Here is a 16,352-nt window from a genome sequence, read left to right as displayed (position 1 = left end):
AATGTATTTTTAAAAATTTTTCTTCCCAACGGAGAGAACCTCAATCTGATCGCGTGCTCTACTACATTTCCTATAATCCACCGCGTTGTTGTTAGCGTCCCCATCTTGTGTCCTCCTCATGAATATATATCAACCAGGATTTGCGTAGGCGGTCGGCCGACGTTCATTTCATATCCTAGTACTGTATTTTTGGGGACGAGCAACACAGTCACGTCTCCGCCCTGATCTGCCCCTCAGCGCCCAGCCTCTTCCCAGTAAATTTAATCGGTAAAATGTTTTTTGGGGGGTGGCAGCGGAGGAGACTTCGACAGGGACAAGAAGACAAGACGAAGTGAATGACAACTAGAGGAACAACTAATCAACACCGCCCAGTTGGCGGACATTTATCACGGTGGGCACGCATCACGGCTTTTAAATGTAGATGTTTGGGGAATAACGAACTGCGCACCGACATTTATTCAGTGTAGGAGGACTCCTCTAGTTTGGTGGAGATGGAAAGTGTGCAGGCTGTCGCTGAGGACGGAGCGGCGGATGGAGGCGCGACCAAGTTCATGAAGAAGCCCAGCGGACTGTCTGTCGCCCGGGGGACTCCCGCGGATGATGGCGGTGGCCGATTGGCACCCTCCCGCGCAGCGACGACGAACGGGCATCGCATCACTCATTCCGCCTCCATGCCTGGATCTAGTGCGTCAAACCGAGCCGCGGCGTCTAATGGCCGGGGCTCGTCCGGCAACTCCAGCTCCCTCCTGTTGAGACGGCGGCGCTTGAAGAGGAACCTCTCCGCCACAGCTGCAGCCAGCACGGCCACCTCGGCAGTCGCTGCCGCCTGCGGCGCCAAGATGAGCTCGGCCCTGTCCTCTGCGTCCCTGCACACTCGGAGTCTGGATCGCAAGACTCTGCTGAAGCACCGGCAGAACATGCAGCTGCAGTCCGCGGATCGCGAGTGGGTGAGAGCCGACCTCCACCGGGGCTGCGTGCATGTCCACGACAGACTGACGCCGTCATATCCCAGGCCGGTCCTTTGCACTATGGACACCACAGCCGGCGAGGTGGCGCTCCGGCTGAGTAAACTCAGCAGCAAGTCCAGCTCCGTGATGCGCATTTTCTGTAAAGATAGTTCCAAGACTGACCAAAATGGCAACTGCAACGTGAAGTATGAATATGACGATGATCAAGTGAAAGAAGACTTGAGCATCCAACGCAGCCACCTGACCTCCTTGGAATCAGCAGCATTAAGAGGTCATCCCCGTGACAGGTTGAGGCTCCTGCTCATGGAGAATGCAGACGGCATGCAAAAGCAACAGGAAGTTGATGAGAAACTTTTCTCCCCAGAATCCGAGTCACAGGACAACATCACCTGCTCTCTGTCAGACTTAACCTCTAACATGGACACCCCTATAGATGACGACTCTGAGCATAGGAATGGCCTGGACAGCTATGGATTAAACTCTGGCTCTGATGTGGAGAGCAGTGCATTTGATGACCTGAGCTCTGGGGCCCGGCTCAGCGAGCACAGAGACTCTCTGAGTGATGACATGATTCTGGGGACAGAAGCGTCCATCCTCAGTCCCTCCTTCGATAGTGCCACAGAAGGTCATGACATGTACGGAAGCTCCTCGGATGAGTTGGAGCTAGATTGCTCCATGTCTGGCACAGCTGTGGACCCCGTTTCCCAACACCACACTAACGGCATCACTGCCGTCACTGCCAACTACAACATGGGACATTTAAACGACATGACAAAAAATGGGGGACCAGGTAGCAGACTCGACACTCACAGCCTGCCTTCCAGCAATAGTGCCAGCTCCTTGTCAAGACTCTGTTCTCAAGATAACTTACCTGATGCCCAAAATCCACACTCTGGTCAAGGTGATGTAAAACCGGTTCTGCCAGAAAACCAAAAAAGAGAGTCTTTTGATTCCAGCCCTACGCTGTATGTTCAGCTGCACGGTGAAGCTGTGAGGCGTCTAAGCCCAGATGAGAGGCCTCTGCAGATCCAGAATGACTTTCTCTTTAAGCTTGGATTTAAGGACCCTTGGAGAGTTCAAGAAGAAGGGCTTAACACAGAAATTGGCTCCTTGTTACGGTTTTATGCAGGTAAATGACATATTCATATTATTAATGATTCATGTTTCTGCTCACTTTATAGCATGTTGAAGTCGTATCTTTTTTTTTTTAGCTTAGAGTCTTCTTAACGTAGAGTTAATAGCTTGCTGAACAGTATCCAAGTGAAACAGGTGCATTGATGCAGGTGTGTAATGTGACATTTATAGAACTTGTTAAAGAATAACTCCTTTTGTTTAGATGGAGTGATACGTTCTCACAGAGGATGAGCTTGTCCCTTAATCATTGCTGCACAAGAGCAATACGGCAGTTGTCGTTTAGAGTTATTATTTAAGTTTCGCTTGACTCAGTTTTAACTGCGGTGACATTGAGTGGGATCATGCTCCAAAGGCTTTTAGTACTTGTCCAAATCCACCTTGCCTTTACAGAAGTTAATTTATTTATTTTTTGTTTCTTCCGGTTTTAATTGTCTTTATTGGCCTGTGGCAGCACACTTTGCTCCCATGGGCACCCATGACATTGGCACAAAGCTTTCACCACAACTTATAGTGCACAAACATGGGGGCCCTTTCCGGCTTTTGGCTCATTGTCATCCAAATGAAACGACTGAATGTGTTTGGATAAAGAACAGGGGAGGGAGCAGTATGGCTGGGAGGACCATAAACCCCCTCTCTGCACTCAGTGAATTTTGGTCATTGAGATGCTACACAGTGGCTGTCCCATTTGCATCCAGCACAGCTACTGTCACACCATCAGACTGCCAAGCTGGGTTAATGTGTGTCCCCAAAGCTCAGGAAGCCCCCCTTTTCACCAGTGCCATTCTGTCTTCATCACTGCTGCTGTAGGAAGTAAAATTATGACGTGTTTAAAAATGTAAGCCTAGTAAAGAAGATTGATTTGCACCTGTCGGGTGTAAAGTCGGGCAAAGTTGGAAACTCAAAAGTTTACTGTGCGAGAAGTTTTGAGTTTTCTCAGCAAACTCTGAAAATGTCTTCAACCTGCTTTGTTCTGCAGGGATTGGCTTTATTGAGGTTATACTATCTAAATTACACTGGTATGGCTATCCTTGATTGAAAATGGTGTTATCTATAGATATCAGTGCTATAACGAGGCATCACATTTTTGTTCTCAAGCAACAACAAGATACACATAATGTACTTAAACGTACTTGAGCAGCATTGACCCAAACAATTCAGCACATTTAGCCAAGTACCAGTAGTTTGGCTACAAGAGGTCAGACTTACAGCACAGCACAATGTTTTGCAAAATGTGCTATAAAAGTTGTATTGCAAAAAAAGGAAACGCAACAACCTTTCCTCGTCATTTGAAACAAAAACACACACCAGTGTACAACCAGACACTGAAGCCAAAAGAAACAAATGGCTCAGTCATGCTGGGCTACATACTTTATTCTGTCTTGTTTGACAGTAACGACTGACGCCATTATGTTTTATTTGGTCTAGGAAACAATAATTGTTGAATAAGTCTTTTTTTTATTACTTTTATTTAGTTCTACTTTAAATTTAATTCAAATTTTATCAAGTAAAAAAATTTTTTGCAGGCTGCAGATAAGTGGCAACTTTTGATTACTAAATTACTATCGCATACCACGATATGCGATCATGTTTTGGCACATGCACATGTTCATTTGTAGTGTTAGGAGCTGGTGGATGAATTTTAATACAACTTTCAGAAAGTAATCCAATAAAACTGATGAACTTTTGGAGTCAACCCCATTCAAGATGGCTGGTAAAGCTTTGCAACTTTAGTAAACGCAATAACTCGGCTCGTTTGGCGAAGAGTGAAATCAAATTGAACTTAGCTGAACATTAATGCAAAATTGGAGCCGTACACGTTGTGCACCATTTTTTTAATGTTGGACAAAATGTCATGTCGTTGCAAAAAATCCTGAAAAAAATAAAATACTTTAGTGCTTTGACTTGGCTTTGCGATATCTTGTACTGTGGCTGCTGCAGATGCCTTTTTATTAATAGATTCACACAATCATTGTGCTCAGTATGTCATCAAAAAAATAGATTATTCCCTTTTTTGTTCGCACTAAAAGTGCTTCTACCTACAAGCTGCCGGCACAAATAAAAAAAACTTCAGTACTTTTGTGTGTGTGTTAAAAATATAACAAATTAGCTTCGATAACATGGTATGATTTCAAAGTAATAACGCCCACCTTGACGTTTTTCTTCCAATGATTTAACTCCGATGGCATCATATGGAAGGCTGTGCACGTGTTCACGCTGGGGCTCATGTGGATGGATGTGCATTTAGAGGGGGGAAAATAAATCAAATGAGCCTGACATTAGTCTGTGCAGTCAGCTGAGATGTTGCAGCAGCAGCTGCTAAAGGCATGCAAAGAGGCTGTGATGCCTGATGGCAACGCCTCTACGTCCCATGTGAGACAGCTTAACTGTGGTCACCTGAGCTACTCTCCAGCATGGAAACGAGTGCCACTTACCACCCAGGCCTCAGCCACATATGTGATAGGACAACGAAGAACACTTTAACACACACATACATGTCCTATACTGTAAAAGCAGAGCTAATGGCCTTGTGACACGTCTTTGTGCTCATTTGCCATTTTCTTATGCGATGGAAGAATGTGAGGAATGTACGCAGGCTCTTCTAAAATGTTAGGCATGTCTGCTGAGCAGGAAATTGAGGAAGGGGGGGCTTGCTGGGGCAGAGTATATGAAGGGTTAGTGTGCTGACACATGTTGAGCTGACTTGGGGTGGTTGTTCTGCACAGATAGGGGAGATAGCGCCAGTCTCAGCTGACTTTCTGGCTGACCCTCACACACAGCTGCTGCTGCTCTAGCCCTCAGTCACTTTAAAGGCCTTTTTGTCTGCATAGTTGTGTATGCCAAGTGGCCTTTGAGACAAGAAGTTCAATGTCCAAATTGTGCTTTATTGTTCAATAAAATAGCAATTTAAAACCTATCCAGTACATTCTAAGCTTATCAGCTGGGCAGCAGTCTGTAATGCAATGTTAAAATTGATGACGAATGCTCAGCATGATTAGGCAAACAGGACAATGATGTGATGAGGTTGTTATGTCGACTTGAGAAGTTGCCATGGTGCATCATGCTAGATCAACCGGCCTATCCAAAGACCAGTTTGACTTTGAAGGGGTCAGGTCGGGCTCCTGAGTGTGCAGACTGCAGCGAACAGATGAGATAGCACACTTTGCCCCACGCACAGACACACACGTGTACAGAAGGGCGCCCAGATCAAAGGGACGCTGTCTTTCACAGGCTGATGAGGGATCCTTTCAGAACTATTCACACAGGAGTCTCTTGGAATGATGGCCTTTATTGGAAGAGAAGAGAAACATAATAATAAAAAAAAAAAAGGTATTTGTTAAAAAAAAAAACATACAGACATTCTGTTGCAGACGTTAAAAATACCATGTTTTCAGAAAACTTTGCATGTATGGAAGATTTTTAACTGTGTACTGAGTCTCAGCTATGGCTTAATCACCCATCTTTGGATATAAATATATAAACAGACAGACAGACGTATGTTTTTGTTCTGGTGAAAGGAGATCCTGGGCACACAAAGTAATGAAGCACCCCCTGCTTGGATGGTTTTATTCGTTTACCCAGAGGGAACTTGTAAATCGCAAAAAAGGAAATTATTTTAGCAATTTTCTCTTAAGAACAATGCCTCTCTAGTTGCTCAGTTTATTTTTTATTGTCTGTTTTGCTAGACTGTGTTGCAATTCTCTACAGAGCACCAGTGTGATTTTAACGGATAGCTAGTCTCTAACCTAAAGCAGTTTTATAATAATCAAATAAATGGCAAGCAACAAATGTCTTGATTAGGAATGTGACGTTTTCAAAATATGTGAACTTTGTTAGTCTTCACATTTTTTCAATAAAAGTTTAGTTAAATTTGGTCGCATGAATTAAGTTAAATGAATTGACTTTTAAAACTTACTACTCTTCCAAAACTTATATTACTGTATATTTCCCTAAATAACTAATTACATTATAATTAGTATCATAATTAGTATAATTAATACATCATTTTATGCAATGTAATTACCGGTACTTTATTTCCTTATGATGTGCATTTAGGGATTTTGATTTAGTCAAAACGTTTCTGTCTTTTCATAGAATCATTGGCAACATCTTATGCAGTCTATTTTTACCTTTATATCTTTGTTTCCATGGCGTTGGTTTAGTTCTCCATCCTTAGCATCTTTCATTTGTTGGTAAGAATGACTACAATTTGAGAAGAAGAAGAAAAAAAATCACAGAATTTTATAAATACTAACAAAGAAAATGTGTAAGTTTAAAGTTCTGTACTAAATCATTTTTATTAGTTCCCTTGAACTCGAAATAAGAATTTTCATTTCTTTAAAGCAACGTCGGGGACTTGAGGGAGAAACTTACCGTTAGCAGAGAATGACCCTCGTTTTAAACGCAGTTTAGTTGTTGCGTGTCATGAGTAAAGCTAACGACCACATCGGCAGAAACCGTAAAGGTGTTCATTCTTTTCTAGATGAAAGCTGATTGCATGCTGCACCTAATTTTCAGTTTATTCCCATGTTGCTGTCACTGTCCACCAGTAGAAGATTTATTCAAGGAGAATAAAATGACAATGCACCTTGTGCCTCAAGCATAAAAAAAAGAATAAATATCTTTATTTTTATACAACAACAACAAAAAAAAACCTCATAAATTAGCAATAAGAACAATTTGTTTCTCTAAATTGGATTTTAGAGCACTTTTCTATCGCACCAAATGTTCTTTGCAGTCGTTCTCAAAACAATTTTTCATGCTTATTGGCTCACTTATATTTTATTTTTATTACGTATTTAGAAACCCAAACAATGCCACTTATTTATTGATTTGACCTCAATTCACAACTCCTCAGCTGACAATTGTGACCTGCAAAGTATTTCTGAATGACAAGTCATTCTCACATTTTCAACTTTTTGACATTTGTATGTCCTGTTTATCCCTTATTCTGTCTGTTTTTCACATTATATGATTTAGTACATAACTGACATACAATTTGACAACTCCAAGACTCACTTTGAATTGAAGATATAGACATTACTTACATGTTTTGACCCTTTTTTTTAACTTTTAATCTGATTTTCAAGAAAACTACAACCACTATAGGAAGACTTTACTTTACAGCCGGGAAAAAAACCCGGTAGAGCCATTGATGTAGCCGGTTGGCATCTAGTGATATAGTTGGAGCAAAATGCTACCGTTTTCAAAAGACGGCATTTAAGATAGTTACATAATTACTCTAAGCTTTGTAAAATCTCTGTTCAGGACTGTTTCATTCCTGTCTTACCTCAGGGAGTAGCTGAGGAGGCAGCGGCCGGTAGCGTGATGACTTAAAAGGACTCTTCAGGGTTTAAAGGCTTAATGAAGCTCCCAGCTTTCTCCAGCAGCCTCCGTGGCAGCTATTAAGGACTGAACCACTCACTCTGTCATGTCTGTGCCACGTCGCACCCTCCGTACAGTCAGCGCTCGCCAGATTGCTCCCACACTCGCACTCCAATTTCTATGAAAATAATTTTCCAAAGCACGAGAACGGGCTGTGCAAATTTTTCTTGTCATTATTTTCTTGTATCCATGAAAACGACAACCCTCCTGTTGGTACACTTTGAGACGATTTTGGTATTCAAATGATGTTTTAATGGTAATATTATGAAATCTAATATTTAAATGCCACTTTCCTTTAGTTTTTTGTTTACTTGACTAATTATAATGTGCTCAAGTATGCAAAACCTCCCTGAAGCTCTTGTTAAAATGAGGCTTAAGGCTGCTGCATTCACACATCCATGTCAGCTAATGATCTTTCTAAATAGCCCATTGCAATCATTATGTAATTGTCTTAGCTAGATTTCTCACATTCCACAGTGAAAGTCTTAATATGCATGTGTCCAATGTGCCTAGATGATGTTTATTTGCATGTTTTCTTGAAGAAGAGAGCAACAATGCATGATGAATTTCATATCCTTTACATATTATTCACACATACGAGTCAAATTCAACACGACTACATCTGACTTGTGCTTTAGCTGCACTTGTAGTTCTCAGGATTTCCTCACGTGTCCTCTGAGGCTGCCGTTGAGAGGATGGCGGCGTCGACTCGTAGTTTAAACCAAGTGAACTGCTTGCCGTCTAATATAAAATGGCTTCATGGCTGACATCTCCTTCCCGTCTCTTCTCTCACACCAAATCTTCCTCCCTCTCTCAATTTCTCTCCTGATCGATCCTCCTCCCTCTCTCGTCTCTATCTTTTCTCGCATCTCGTCCTTCATCACATCATCTGACAGATTCCATTTATCTTTCCAAATCTCTTAAGTTTCCCTTAGTTTATTTTTTGCTTCCCATTCTTTGAATTACTGGCCACTCAATATCTTTTAGACATTAGGAAAATGTACAATTGAGCAGCTACGAGGATAGCACAGCTTAAAGTGCTCAGATTCACTGTTTTGTTGATGTGCCTGCTTTAAAGTATTGCAGTATTTTGGTTGAGGAAGTTAGTAGAAATTAAACAGAAATGACTGCAGTTAAAATCTTCGTTGCTTTGTGGTAAGCAGCAGAATCCAGACTGGGCAATGTCAGGCTAAGCAGGCAGCTTCTAGATGGGAAATTTGGAGAGGGGCTAGGAGGGGTTGTGGCTTGTTCTGCCTTATGGGAGATTCCTGATTCTCAGCTGTCTGTCACATTCTCCTGGCCGAATGCTACCCACAAATGCTACAGGCTTGGAGTCACTGGAACCCACCAGCAAAGGCAGTAAAAAGGTTCCCCCTTCAGCTAGGTCGTACAGTGAACAAACTGTCCTCGAGCTGAGCACATGTCCCAGCTCTGTCTGCATGCATGAGGGAGGATTAGAGGCACGCCAGCAGGGGCTCGCTATCCACAGCTTTGATCAGCAGCAGCACAGCCTAATACCAGACAACATCTGCAACTCTAAGCATTGAAGAGGCCCAAAAATTCTGATTAGGGGACTCTGAGCCTGCATGCCTGCTAGTGTACTGGACAGAACTGTCAGTTCCTGGATGGGAGATTTTAAATACCACAAGTCCAGTGGTGCTTACACTGATTTGTTTTACAAAGCCTGTGTTTCTACAGATCAGTTTGCTGTTTTGCACCGTAGCATTTAATTTGCTTTGAGCAAGTACAACTTATTATACGTTTTGGGCTTCTCTGTATAAAATATGTTACTATGTTCTTACAGAGCCAAAAAAAAGCCATTGTGCTTTCTACCAGAGATAAAAGACAAAAGAAATACTGAAATTTGCAAACAGTATTGTCAGTGGAATTTGAAGTGTTGGGAAACTGTTGTCAAATCTCTGTTTGCTGGATACAGCTAGATTGTGTGCTTAGTTGTAGCCAGAGTTGTTTTTCAAATAGAAGAAGGCAAAGTTGTTGGTATAAAATGACCTACGGTAGTTTAAAATTCACTCTTTTCAGAAAATGCTGAAGTGCAATAGCAATGCTTCCTTGTTGGCAAGCAGATGTAAGAGAACATGTCCAAAAGGAACTAACAGCCCAATAATGCAGATTTCCTGTACATTAATTTCATTATACATTATATATTTTAATCTGTAAGATTTACATCCAGTCTTAGTTGATGTTAAGAAGCATATCAGATAACGCACAGGACATTTATTGATATTCTTCTATTTTAGGTCAGCATTCAAACATTGGTCCAAGACTGTTTTTGTAGGCTACAATGTTAAACTGTACCACCATACTATATATTTTTTCAGGCCAAGCAGGTGTTGCAACTACATTTCAAGGACAATAAATGACTGAACAGCTACAAACCTAGATTTACTCAAGAAAAATGGAATGTGAATTCATGACCAGCTTTATTAGGCAGCTGAAAAACGCCACATGGTAACAATGCACTGGCTCTGCTAACAAGCTGGGCACAGTAACTTAAATAATGCAAAAGATGATTATTACAGTTGTTGTCATTGCTGCTAAGAACATAAGCTTTTGCAGGTTTAAAAAAAAAATCAGAAGCATCAAAGTTGTACCTCCATTCTTAAATGTGTTTTTTGCTTCTTTTTTTTTTTGCTATTTGTTTATTTAGGCCTTCAAGCTTGAACAGAGTTGTAAAAATAATTGCATATGCACCAAATAACATGCCTCAAAGAGCTTCATAAAGATGAGATTAAAAGTGAGGCTGGTGCCTTGTATTAAATTACACAGGTGTGCCCAATACGTCAGTGAGTCAGCATGTATAATGTGAGTGTGTCATGCTGAAAGCTCTGTTTCAGCCCAGAGAGACTCAAAGAGACGACTGTCCTGTTGGCCTCAGTCATTAACATGGCAGGTCTCTTGCTGTTAGCCGTGCAGCTTGAAAATGACTCTGCTCCAGGTGAAAAAAAACCCAGCTGTCACCTGTTGTACCAGGAAGTTACAGGTCATTTTCTGTCATCGTGTGCTTCTCCTTTTGGATTGTGTTTGCCTGCACCACCTTTATCCTGCATCTCTAGCCTGCGCTTGTATTTTTTATAGAGTTTGTTTTATAAATGCTTTGGTTTATTTATCACTTCCATATCTTGCAGTGCTTCCTAGTTCTTCTGGTTAAAGAAGCTTTCCCTCTTTAGTTTTCTCACTGTTGCTCCCTCTTGCTGCACCCCCCCTCCTCCCAGCCACCTCTCCCACAGTGCCACTTTGTTCACATGGCCTCTGCATGTGACACAAAGCTGAGCCAGAACACCCCGGATGCCCGTTTCAGCCCTCCTCTGTTTCAGACCTTGTTAAAATTTAAACAAAAGAAAAGGAAAGGGGGGCAGCATGGCAGTGTAGTGGTTAGAGCAGGTTTTTTTGTTTTGGGTGAGGAGACTGTAGGATTGCCTCCCGACCTGAGGACTTTCAGGGTAGAGTTTGCATGTGTGGGTTTTGTCACAGATCATAAACATGCATGTTAGGCTAATTGATTACTCTAAATTGTAAATAGGTGTGGGGTAAGAGTGTGAATGACTGTGTTTCGTTTGTCTTTATATGACCCTGTGATGGTCTCGTGACCTGTCTAGACTTACCTGGCTTCTCCAACAGTAACTGCTGGAGATAGACACCAGCTTGCTGCAACCCTGAAAGAAGAAGCGGGTAAAAAAATTGTATGTATGGATGGATGGATGGAAAAGGCATGGGGAGTAGAGAGACAGCGGGGATGAGAGAAGTGAGCACGTGAGGACCAGGGAAGTGGGCCAGCATTGCAATCCCATTCATCCACTCGTTCTGTCCCCGCACATCATCAGGAGAAAACAGCACTTTCTTGTCTTTTCTCTTCTGGTGTAAAATTCACACTCTTTCCACCTGTTGCTTCTGAGCGTGGCTTTAAACACAAATCCAGGGTTTGATTGCATCATTGTTTGCATTTTGGAGATTTCAAGAACAATCCTTTCTGTCTTTTCCAGTGCACAATTTCATTTACACTAAACACATTCTTAATGCAACAATAAATGGAAAGCCAAAATAATAGTCACTATATTTTTTTGCCTATGCTTTAGTGTTATATAAGTATAGTATTTACAGTTCATTTTCATCTCTAATGGAAAGCCACTGAATGGCAGCCTTGAATATAAAGCACTCTGGAACATCTTGGATGTCTGCTGTTGGTTTGATGCCAGATTCAGCTAAGCTATAAGAGACATTTATAGCTTCTGGTCATGAATAGTGCTGAGGGTTAAATACAAGCAACAAATGATCTACTTTAATGTGCCTGTGGTCTGCCCACAGGAAAATGTGACACTGAGAGAGATTTGACTGTGTTGCATCATGCATTAATTGATTAGAGGTAAAATGTCTGTTTTTCTCACTACACAATACTGATCCAAAGAAAGTTTCCTGCCTTCATGCATGATGCATTATGATGGCAGAAACACGTCTGTTGCCAGTGGCATGCACACTCGCTTAAGTCCATTGACTTTGTTGATATTTTTTGTAGCAGTTTGTTGTCAAAACTAAAATTAGGTTTGTGTTTTACTTCATAAACAGCTGGCTGCAGATATTTTAGTCCAATAATTGGTATTATTATTTTTATGGTATAAAGATGAAACAAACAAAATGTCACATTGTATATTTCCATGCGGTTTTCCACTGTGTGTTTCCGTTTTCATTTTGTTCATTTCCTTTCTTCTGTCATGGTCGAGTGACAAAGGAGAAGAGGGCTTGCATTGCCAAAGATATTATCTCAAGAACAGCATTCGCGAAGGTAGTCACCAGGCTGGCGCACAATTCAGGTGTTCACGTGCCTTCTCAGTTTCTTTGATTGGGCGGCAGAGGCTCACAGTCTTATCGCTTAAAATTTGAACATGATCAAGAAATTTGTGGAACACATTTTCTCTCAAAGGAATCGGGAGTTGTTGGGTGACTCTCAGACCCATCTTGATTGAGTTCTTCTCTGACAGAAAGCATGTCCAGGTCTAAACGCTACTTCAATAATGATATCTATATATATATATATATTTTTTTTTTTTTAAAGGTCCAAATATGCCTTTCAGTGTTTCCCCAAGATAGCGGGGTGCTCATCTTGTTCATGGTTTTTGTCAACAGGCATGGGGCTTAAATACGTCTGAGTTGCGCAATGTTTGTACCAACTGTTTTTGAGCGTGTGGGGGGGTTAAGCATGACGGAAAAGGCAGCGTGAGCGCTGACTTTAGCTTTTCAGCTAGTGTGCCTGTATTGTGCTCCACTAGCTTAGTGTTACGTCGCACATGGGAGTGCAGTTTAATTTGGAAGGCCGGGTGCTCGGTTCTTTTAACAAGGGGAGGTGCCCTGCTTGTAAAATGGTAAGGGAGACACTACCTTTCTTTATTTATATTCTTTATAGGAGTTGACAGGGGAAGGGCGGACTCCAGAAACCATCTTATCACCATCAGACTGGTTGGCCCACTGTGCGAGTGTGTTATTTATGGGACTGAGTTTGTTGTGGCTCCTCGGACTGTTGAAGTCTTTTGGATGAAAGACGAAATGTTTCAACGCAAGAAACCGTCCAGAGGACCTGACCTAACTTTGTTGAATTTATTACCTGGATTATTGAGCATGAACTTTGATGTATTTCAGTAGATTTAATAAAAAATCTGAAGGTGGGTATGGTGTGGTTTTGCAAGTCATAAACACAAACATTAAAAAAAAAAAACATTACATAAAATGTTGCTGCATGGCTTAGTGGTGGCTTGGTTACAAACAGACTGCAACTGAAATTTGACATATCTCCAATGCTGATTCAAGTTTTAGTCACCAACTACTTTCTAACAATTGCATCATTGAGAGATACTACTATAAGAGAGACAGCATTTAAGCCTTTAAAGCAAACACAAGAAAATTTTATATATATATATATATATGCATCCAATATTCATAAAGGCTATTTTCTTCCAGGGCCTTTGCATATTATTGTCATTATTAGGATTGTGAGGGCATAAGAAAGCAGAAAACATCAACTGAATGGTGCATTGTTTTCATGACAGGCAGCACCTGCGGTTTCAGATCTGATCGTAATAAGAGCATGTCACCTTGGTGAATTGATATCAAATGGCACAAACGCTTCCCTTTTCATGTCGTTGCACACCAGCAAAACAAGTTCAGACAGGAGCCTCGAGCAGGCTTGAGCTTTGCGTTTCACCCAGCACTTTCTTTATCTCGCCAGACACACACATTCACCTTGTGATTTCACAGTACCATACACTTTGCTGGTATTTACTCCGGTGCTTTTCTACTTCAGCATCTATGACAATGTTGCTGCTGCCTACTTAAATCTGAATCCCCTTCCCCTCAGGAATCCATCAGCTCTGTGATTGGCGGCACATGCTCTGTGCGCACGCAGCACATAAAATCACATCTGCTCACTGTGATCATCACTCCGTCATCCTTGCAAGACGACCTTTTTTTTTTGGTTACATTGCAAAGATTTTGTTTGCTGTGCTGCTATCCCCCCCATCGGTGTGCAATACTGGATATTAATGTGTAATACCATCCGAGGTTTTGTTTTGCTTGCCCTTTGAACTGATGCTAGTACAAGAAAAGATGGGATCAAAGAAAGAGGGGAAAAAAGCTGACTTTCTGACACCTATTCTGACATTGTTTTTACCTTTGATGTGTTTACTTGACACGTGACAGCATTGCTTCTGTTCGTTTATTAAAACCTCACATCTGAATGACTGGCTGACAGGTTACAACAAAGTAAGAGGAGACAAGGTTTAGAAGTTAATGTGGAGCTGATTGTTGACAGTGTTCTTTTCTTTGTGTCTTGGGAGTGTCAGTTCTGATTCACCCATAATTACTGATATCCTTTTACCAAATGATACATTTAACTAGAATTTCTTTTAGTTAAAAGTGGGAAAAAAAGCCCTTTTGAACTGCTATAAGTAACAATCAGAGTTACATTTTCTAATCAAAATATTAACTGAAAGTCACATTTGTCAGTATACAACTAAAAATAGATCACGAGTGAATTTTTTATCCGATCATAATTTAGATAAGTTATAATTTTACACTTCTAATGGGTGTTCTGCATTCTTCAGAGTTGATCATCCCTCTTGTTTAAGGATAAAGGTAAAACTTTGCTGAAAAACATTTAAGATTTGAAGACTAAATTATATGATCTGCCCCAACTTCATTTTCTATCAGTGACATTACACATATTATTATTTCAGTGGTACAAATGAACAAGGAACCTCGTGGTGACAAACACGCACAAGCTAATTAAACTCTAATATAAACATGTTCTCAAACGTGTGTGCTCATACACACATCAAACCTTCACTGGCGTACCAATTAACTATCTCATCTCACCTCTTTAGCCTGGCTATCAGAGGGAGGTGTTGTCAGAACTTCTTCGTATCGCTGCTCTCCCGTCACCTCTGCTCTCATCTTACACCCTTCCCTGATGCACTTCACAGGGAGGGGGGGTGAATGTTTGTTGGATAAGCTGAAATAAATATCACTGTCTCTAAGAGTGTTATTGTACATTACTTAAGATGACAATATCTCATTCCTCTCATTTTCACTCGCTTTAAGCTCTCACATGCAGTATGAGGTGCTGCACTTTGTTAAAGCTGTATGTTGAGGAATCCATCCTGCAGACAGGCTGCTGCTGTATACAGGCTATTAGCAACTTCTGAGTGACAGAATGCGGAGGCTGAAGTGACACAGTGACGCTGCTGATGAGCAACCGGTGTCCTGAGTGGAAAGATAATAAGCGAGTCTGAGGAACCTCTTACATAAATCCAAGAACTCTTAAAGGAAATGTTATGCTGAATGTTCTTTTATTTTATATAATCAGTCTTATTTTTGTTACATTTTAACTATTATTATTCCTTAAAGTTGTGAAAAATCACTGGACTTATTTTATTTTATTCTCTAGAAATGCATTGAACATTACAATATAGTCGTGCCTATAGTTTGTGTTTTTCATCTGTGGATAGTTGGATCATTTATGATCTGCTGTCAGAGTAAAACATGACCAGCTTTTAAAGGCCTAAACTTTCAGGTCAGAGTTTTAGACTCAAATCAACCTGTGTTGAGAAATGACAGTTGTGGCTATTGCAGTCATACCTTAAAAATAATTTAATGTTCAATCTCATACACTATTGCAAAATAACTCTGCGTATTAGTTGTGAATAACTCTGCTGCAATTGAATGTATATGCAAGATTTTAGCATAATATATGTAAAACTGACTGAATTCTAGCCATTTGTGTGTTGGTTATTGCCTTTTAGCTATGGCAGTAATCTTGTTTTAGGTTGACTCCAAATGTTAATGAGTCCTAGATATAACAGTTAATGATTGTTTACAGAAAGTTTCATTAAGATCCATTCAGTGGTTCATGAGATATTTTTCTAATAGTCAAACGATGTCCAAACATTTAATGACAAAATTTTCAACAAATATCTTGTTCAACCTATTATCTTTTAGAGTATTTGCTGGGAATTGGTGGCAGCTATTACAACACCAAATTTTATTTCAGTATCGACTAAGTTATATAGCGTTATTCTGTTTATTTTAGGTCACTTGGCTATGACAGCCTTATTAAATTTGATTGAAACCAATGATTAATCTGTTGAAGATGTACATTCAGTGATTACTCTCTGCAAGTTTCAATAACATTAATTCAGTAATTAATGCAACGCTAACAGACAAGCACATGAACACATATACAGACTCGGGCAAAAAATAATCACCTGTCCTTTATTGGTGGGAAATCATTAAATATATCCTATCCCATCCATTCATCCATTCATTCATTCATTCATTCATTCATTCATTCATTCATTCATTCAT

The 16,352-nt window shown here is 40.7% G+C and overlaps 1 protein-coding gene across 1 annotated transcript in view; it reads left to right on the top strand.

The window, feature by feature from the left end:
* Positions 1–205: 205 nt before the first annotated feature.
* The window catches only part of phlpp1 (PH domain and leucine rich repeat protein phosphatase 1), a 62,362-nt gene continuing 46,215 nt past the window's right edge, over positions 206–16,352 (top strand). The window contains exon 1 of the mRNA XM_037682189.1: positions 206–2,097. Within this exon, the coding sequence (XP_037538117.1) occupies positions 492–2,097 (1,606 nt within the window). The 5' untranslated portion in view covers positions 206–491. The remainder of the gene's footprint in view (positions 2,098–16,352) is intronic.

Source organism: Nematolebias whitei, chromosome 9 (genome assembly GCF_014905685.2).
Source record: "Nematolebias whitei isolate Nwh7 chromosome 9, NemWhi1, whole genome shotgun sequence".
Taxonomy (NCBI): Eukaryota; Metazoa; Chordata; class Actinopteri; order Cyprinodontiformes; family Rivulidae; genus Nematolebias; species Nematolebias whitei.
This window is presented reverse-complemented; position numbering and strand designations above follow the sequence as displayed.